General features: G+C 36.5%; 1 protein-coding gene across 1 annotated transcript in view; it reads right to left on the reverse strand.

Annotated features, from left to right (window-relative positions):
• Positions 1-233: 233 nt before the first annotated feature.
• Positions 234-8,244, reverse strand: part of ELP4 (elongator acetyltransferase complex subunit 4) — a gene marked incomplete at both ends in the record, with an annotated part of 43,959 nt that continues 35,948 nt past the window's right edge. Inside the window, 3 exons of the mRNA XM_009876986.1 lie at positions 234-304; positions 2,665-2,775; positions 5,489-5,597. Of these exons, the coding sequence (XP_009875288.1) occupies positions 234-304; positions 2,665-2,775; positions 5,489-5,597 (291 nt within the window). The remainder of the gene's footprint in view (positions 305-2,664; positions 2,776-5,488; positions 5,598-8,244) is intronic.

Below are 8,244 nucleotides of genomic sequence, written 5' to 3' on the forward strand. Positions count from 1 at the left end.
AAAAAGATGCAAGAAAAACTGAAATAGTTAAATGACCCTGCAGACTACAAAGAGGCGGAGTCCCTCCCACAAAACTGCAATGTAATAAAAGGGATTTGACATTTAAGGCTTTTTACTGATGAGGGCCAAACCATAAAGAGTTATTTAAGTGGTGAGCAATCCAGAGATGAGAAAATCCATGTCCCATGCCCTTATTTTAAGCTGTAAAAAAAGAATGGTCTAGCGATGAAAACCCTTTTTGGAGAATTTTTGCCATAAATCACAGGTTGTGTATTTCTAACTCTTCTTACGTAATTTGATTTTAAAGTGGCATTTCAAATAGAGGTCAGTATTTTTACCCTAAATTGTGTATGTGACTAAGCATAAGCTTTTCAAAAATGGTTAACATACCCATAATATATTTTCATCTCACATTTAAGCTGCATATTAAAGAAGTCATAAACTTAGCTGTACTTTGTATAAAGCAAGCTGTTGCCCGTAACACAGTTATGCTGCTTTACGTTTTTACCACCAGAACCAAGCCTGATTGCTGACTCATCACACCCCAACTTCAGAAACCCATTTTAGAAGACTGTATTCACATCCCTTCTTAATTCAATTTTCCCTTGCTCCCATTTTCTTATTGACCTCATTGCCTTGCCATAATCTACCTCCCTTAATTGTACAAGGACAAAGAACATATATATTATAGATCAGTGAAATGTGTACAGGAAGATCACAGTAGGACAGTGATCTAACATGTTCAGCAAGGGCTAGTTTGTGTCAGTTCAGCTTACACAGAGCACATCTCTAACCAAACCTGAAGTTATTCAAAAGGGGCTGCAGCTGAGCAATGAAGGAACAAATTACACAAGAGGGTCATCTACGCATGTCTAGGGCAACAGGTTGTTTCAAGAGTTCTGCTACACTCCTGTTGGCAACACTTCTGCGCCGTGGCTAATTCAATTCTTTTTACAGACCCCTTCTGCTTTTATTTCCCTCCCCTTCCAAATTATATTACAAATTAGAATCCCAAATACAGCTCACAGAAAAAAAATTATATCCTGAGTCAGGATTCAGAGTAAGGAAATCTTCCCTCCCGTCCCTCCAGCTGCTAATTCAAAGCTATAATAGATGAGAATTTACAATGCTGTGAAACGAGGGTGCACGCTTCTCTGCACTTCTGAAAACAGTAAGAACATTTGTATTTTAAAACCAAACACAGACTACCACGTTTTTTGTTTCTAACTTAGTGCTCAAAAGCAGCAGTTAAAATGGTTTAATATTTCACAACGCCTAGTTTCGCTAACCACATTCTCTAGAAAGTGAGAAACATTAAAGAAGAAAGTGTTTGGGAAAAAAGCTGTCCTTCACGTACTTGCCTTTAAGTGGCTTCTGAAGAGGATAGCTCTAGTTGAGAAACTTCTAGCACTCATGCAGAGATGACCTGCATGAAGAACTGGCTGCCTGATTAACTATTAACTACTCTCAATAGGATTAGATAATTAAAGACATTGATGACCATTAATTAGGAGGAGGGCACCTTAATTTGTCACTTGATAGGGCCTTTTCAATGATTTATAGGTTAGGGCTACTTGCAATTGTGAAGGGGAGGGAGCAGTGAAGAGAGAGAACCCTTAAGTTACCTTATGAAGTGGCCAGCTAGAAAGGGCAGAGGGTCAAATAAGGGCCAAAGTGGTCACTTAAGGGTGAAGTCCCAAACACCAAAGCAGTGCCAAGCCACATTGACCATCATTTGGTGATGGAGTAAAAAATATGCTAATTTATTGGTGGCAATTCTCTCTTTTTATGGTTTCAAGCAGTTAAGACAAGTGGCCTGCTTAAGAGCTTTTCATTTGAAAAGAGATTAAACAAAATGGTTTGTCAGGGATGCTTGGCTGTTTTATGTCTTTGTTAAAAAAAAATTTGCCCAGACTGTACCGATGACTATCACATCACCCCCGAAAGCCATCTTCTATCTCTAAGCATCACTTGGTTAATAAATACATCAGCTCTAATTGCTTAATAGTGCTATGTTCATTTGCTCTTTAGCAAGATTAAAATGAAATACATCTTTTGTATTACTGCCTTCTATCAGGACTGTCTGCATAAAGGTCACAGAAAAAAGTTTAAATTTAGTAGGGAATTTACTTAAGGACATTAGTGTAAATGATACTGTGTTTAAAATGACATAAAAGAGCGAAAGGTGATTTCGGTAATGCAAAGAAAATGGTTTCTGAATACTGATAAGTACACTTATCCCTCATACCACACACAATTTTAGGCAGCATTATACATTAAAATCCCTCTACTGGGGTAATAACATGTAACTCCTTTCCCACCCACCAACACAAGTAAGAGCAAGTCATTAACATTTAATTAAACATGCTCCTGACATCCTTAGAAACATGTCACGCTTTGTTATTGAAGGTTGTGGCCTACTTTCTATGTACATTTTAAACCAAAATAAACTATTTATAACGGACCGATTTAGTGCAGCAAATGAGACATTTTTAATTAGAAGGCATATTACGATATTTTATAAAGCCGTTCTGAACAGCAAAACCAGAATGAAATGAATTTACAACATCTGATGCATATTTTATGTATTTCACAAAATGAAACATAAGAGATGGGATTAGCTCCACCTTTTGGGTTCTAAATAGTGAAACAAAACTGTTTCTCTTACCTCAATGGTGAACAGCTTCCTTTTTAATCTAAAAGCAAGGTCCTTCGTGTCTGACACATCACAGATCAAGCTATTAAGCCGAGGAATCTGGTGTACATGAACCAAACCTTGTGGAAAGAAAGAGTAAAGGAGGGAAAAAAATTAAGAAAACGCTGTCATCCAGATGCATAAATTAGAGTCTTACAGCAGAATTCTGTATATTTACACACACTCATCCTCCCCTTTTTAAACTGGAGCTTACTACCAGGAGCAATGAAGCAAACGGTGCGATTATACTCAAGTAATCAAGCAGAATAAGATAAACAGAAATCCTTGTGCGAGGAAAACTAATTGCACTTTGGTACAGAAGTACAGATGTAAAGAGGGATCTTAATACTTGTCAAAACTACAGCCGGTTTGTGTGTGATTTTCTCTTGTATTTACAGTAAGCAAATATGGCTATCACCTTGCATGCTGCCCACGGCACCACTGAGTGATCTTTATTTTATTAAATGCACCAGTAAGCAGCCAGCAAAACAAGGCTTATGGGTTACCGATAACCACTGAAGCTCTAATGAGAAGTACTTCGTTTTGCGCCCTGAAAACGACTTAAAAAAAGTTCCTGGGAAATACCAATTTAGACCACGCTTTTTGATAAATTTTAACCCCTCTGCCATCCGAGGAGAGATAAGTTTCCTTCATGCAGGAGGCTTATATAGCTGCTCACATGTTTTTAACAGCACTAGATGCACTGCAAGCTCTGCATTCTGTCAGCTGCAACTCAAGCTGATTTTTTCTGACAAGGACGCTGGATGGTTTTTGTGCAGCCTAATATAGTTTCTGAACAACCTAAGGGTGATTTTCTACATATGAAAACCAGGAAAATTCTACAGGGCTTCTCAATTATTGGCCTATATTTGCTATTCATAAAGCTAGCGTCTAAATGAAAATACTGAGCATTTAGAAAAGACATCTTACTTGAAAACAGCAGCTGTGAGAAAACCCCCAAACACTAAAACCCTGATTTAAAATAAGGCAAGTTCTTCTACAGGATTTTATTCATTTTTTTAAAAGGAAGATTAAGGCAAGAAGTTTCCTAAAAGTGAAATAAGTTAAAAAGCATAATATTTATAGGTACTAATTACAAAAATTTTCAACAAGATCAGAAAAATCTGTTTACACTATGAGTCCTTCTATCCCCTGCCTCCAGTCCTGTGACACAGAAGAAACATTTGTGCGGCTTTTAAATTCAAAACATAATTATTATATATAGGATTAGCAAGCATAAACAGGATTGCTAATGTACAATATTCTAAAAATTTTATTTAAGGATCATCTGTATCATTCTTTTGTTGGTGTACTGCCTTTTCAGGTATTTAAATTTGCAGGCAGCTTAATAAGATTATTAATGCAGGATTTATTAAATAATGCAGTAATTTAATCAAACTTCTCCTGAGTCATGTCAAAATCTTCCATCATCTGCAGTAAATAAATAAACTTAAAATATATTCTTAAGCAAACATAAACCAGAGTTAAAACCACTAAAAATACCTATTTTCAGAATGTTAAATTAAGGTTGCCTAAACCTAAAAATGTATATTGGTGTATAATTTTTATTAAACAATACCAAAAATGATTTAGCATCCATTTTTACCGGAAACCAGGAAATAACTGCTAAAAGACACGATGTCTTAAAGGATCTCTTCAGTACTGAGAAAAGGAGTATCAAATTGACAGAATTATGTTAGCATAAACAAATGCCACATCACGATTATACAGTTGGAAAAATAATTAGGCAAATTATCCTAGCTTTTGTTCACGGTTTCTTTTTCATTCACCTTTTTTTTTTCAGATAATGGAACGTGCACTATTCTCGTAGTCAAAAAGATTCTTCTCTGATCTATTAATTACAGCCTGCATACACACCGTGGTGTCTCAACACTATCTTTGCTTCTTTTTCTATATATTCCGCTATGGAAAACACTGCCACATTCTCACATGTTTACAGCAGCTTTCGGAGAAGCAGTTTACTTTCAACTAGAAGGTTTCCAGGAAACTACAGCACTATCACAATAATAATAGCTGTAATTTATGCACCCTCAGAGCACCCCTCCAGATTAGCTACGACTGTTTCATATTCACTGCTTTGGCAATGCATAACTTCCAACCGAATCTTTTAAAATTCAAACAGTTCTGCTGCAAAAGCTAACAAAAATCTTTGGGAAACAAAATACAAGATTAAACACCATTACACATTTTGAAGATAAACCACTTGAAATGCTACATGACTTTTAACCAAAATTAGTTTCATATTTTACATGCCACACATATCCACATTCGTTTCTTTAAATGCATACGTGCAGTAACTTAAAGCTGAAAAATAGAACGTTATTTTTAGATAAAGTTTATACAGCACATCATTTAGCAGTTTATTCACCTTACTATAATATATGTTTTTCCGTGTTCTCTATTTACAACTTGGCAGATCAAAAGTATTGATTTCATGACAAGTTCAGCTCGCTGGTCAGATGATTGCCAAGCCTCCTCTGCATGTGAATTCCCCAAAGCCTGCCTGTTGAGATGTACATCTGATTGAGCCATGCCTCCGTAATACGGCTTGACAACATGCAAGGAGTTGCCATGTTTCCTTTGCAGCCTTAATGCACTTTACTCAAAATTTTCCTAACTCAAGACTGGTTAGCAAGGAGAAGCATTTAAAAGGTATATTCTAAACCGAAATCAAATGTTACTTTATAGCAGATACCCAACTGGAGGGCGAGCCGCTAAGTGCCCTAGAAACACTCAGGGCAGACTTTTTGCATTGCTAAAGATGGAACTTACCGTGGTAATCCTTGTATAATGGATTGGTTTCTCTCTCGGAGCCAATAAATGATTCAAGACCAACTACCATATCTGACAAGTTTGTTACACGTTCCATAATTGCTTTATTCTGTAAGACATGGAAACAAAATACACATTCTATGTGATGAAAAAGGTAATTAATGTTCATAGAGTAAGCCTTGGTCTTCTCAATGACAAACTGCAGGGAAAAAATAGGTCATCAATACTTAGAAATTACATTAGAGGGTTTTTTTCTTTTTAAAAAAAGACGTGAAATGTATGTCTAAAGAAAACATACATCTGAAAAGCAGAAACCATAAACAGACTAACTCAGGACTAAATGTGTATTTTCCTAAATGTTCGTAACATAAGCATTTGCTCACATCAGAGATATTTACAAGCTATGTGGCATTTAAGCACCTCTCATTGACTTCTACTATGAGTCAGATGCCCAGCTTTTGTTTGTGTTCTGAAAACCTTGCTTTTTAATACACTTTGGGGTATCACCTCTAATATTTTGATCAAGCACAACCCACATGATTATTTATTTTGGTCAAACCACATGGAAACCCAAAGAATTTTCTCCTATATTCTTCTTTCTATAAGTTTCTCTCTACACAACACATGAATCTAAAGCTTCAGGTTTCATTACTGTTTCTCAGTATATTTGTGATTTGCAAGTGATGCCTTATCTCTTGTGCAACAATGCACTGTCATGTGCCTTAAATAAGCTGTTTTCCGCAGTTTTCTTAATGTTATTTAGCAGAAAGTAACATTCAAAGGTCACAACAGAGATCTTCAAAGGTAACGCAGGACAAAACGTTCTTAAATGCTTTGGTGATGTCAGTATTTAACGACCAAAAAAAAAACCCCAACCAAACCCAAATCTGTGCTAAAGAGCAAAATATTTCTTTAAGATAAGTAGTTATCTTAAAGTTGCCTGGACAGCAAACCCAGGGTCTTGATGGCCATAGGTGCTATATCTAACATATCTTCAGAGGTATCAAGACCAATCACCTCCAAATACTCATTCCAAGTATGAAGAATTAGCTCTGTAGTTCCAAGTTACAGTTTTACACTTTTTATTAATTTTAAAGCATTTTGTACATACTGCACTTCTTTCATAAACTGTACGATTGATGCTCATTATGAAAGGTGAATTTAAATACTGGTAAACTATTTGATAATGACAAATTATAGAGTAATTAGGAGCAGAGAGAAGGGAAGAATCCCTAGATATGTTAGAAAAGTCTATGCATTGTACTGACATACAGGTGATCAATACACCAACTGCTTTCATGAATACACATTTGAATACTATGTTACAACAGCCACAGAGAAGCCTACAAAGCAGATGTGAAAGTTGAACGTTTCCTGTTCTCATCAAAGAATAATCTGAATTCTGGTTTTTGACTGCTTCATACAGTAACTCGTGGCCTGTCCTGCACAGCCCAATCTGCTCGGGTTACGGGGCCTAAACCCATGGATCCCATGGCACCTTTACACCCCCTCCCTTCCCCACCCTGTGGGCCAGATGGCATTAAAACCTGGGGACCAGTCTCTTTTCAAAGCCGCTACATGTGCACAGGCCAAAATGATCTATCCCCATGGAATCAAAGAACTTCAATTTTACCTACAAAGTCTAATGATGGATAATGATGAAATAGTATTATGATACCAACTTTCCTTTTTGAGGAATAACGTTAAGTGACTTGAGGTAAAAAACCCACTGCCTACACATCAATCCATAAACTTCATTATTATATTCAACCCTGAAATATTAAAGCTGACTTTCCCTTTCTAGGGAGAGAGAGGCAGTATACTATATTTTAATGAAAACTTTTGGTCATGTTATTCTACAGGGGCAATCACATAAATGCAGTATAAATATAAATCTGAAGTAGCCAGTGACCTCTACAAACCCACAGACCAGAAATTACCATATTTTGCCAGTTCTTCAGCAGGCTTCTGGATGTTATTTGTTTAAGCAAGAAGTACAAAATTGCTACATAAATAAATAAAGGCTGATGATTTCTGGAAGCTAGCCTAATCTCTTGGTAGAGAAAAAATATTCTATCACTTGAAAGAATGTTTGCTGTCCACTAACATTTTTGCTTGCTTGTTTTGATAACAATGGGTTACAAATACTTGGATAGAAAGATGCTCAACTGTCACTAAGGTATTCTCATCATTAACAGTCCTGTAAATCCTAAGAATAGAAACTTTCCTATTTGGTATTAATTCTGGAGAGATTAAAGCATGGGACAGTGATTCTGTATTTGCCTAATGATACGTACTTCAGTATGTTGGTTTCAGCTCTTCTGAACAGGTTTGCTTTCTTAAATTGTAGTCTGTTTGCCCATGTTGATTTTGGTTTTGTTTTTAAAGTGTGTCAAAATATTTTCCTGGCTTAATGCAGTGTATCTTGGGAAATACTTTGCACAGTGAATCGCCACACCAAAGAGACATTTGCTTATGTGGCATTGTTGCCATAGATCTGTATCTATCATGTATTTTCTAGTTTGCAGTGTTCAGCACATTAATGTCCAATCAAAGCTGATGTCAGCACACAGATAGTTGTGATGTATGGCATACTGACATAAACACACAAATCATGTTGCCCCATCTGGGCCTGAAAATTTAACAGAGCTCCAGATCTTCCTCCAGCCCCATACAAATCTGCCTCCTGCTTCTGGCATAAACTTGGCAGCTCTGGAGGTGAGCCAGGACATGGTTAGGAGGGAAGCCAGGAATGG

This window comes from Apaloderma vittatum, unplaced genomic scaffold, assembly GCF_000703405.1.
Source record: "Apaloderma vittatum isolate BGI_N311 unplaced genomic scaffold, ASM70340v1 scaffold38159, whole genome shotgun sequence".
Taxonomy (NCBI): domain Eukaryota; kingdom Metazoa; phylum Chordata; class Aves; order Trogoniformes; family Trogonidae; genus Apaloderma; species Apaloderma vittatum.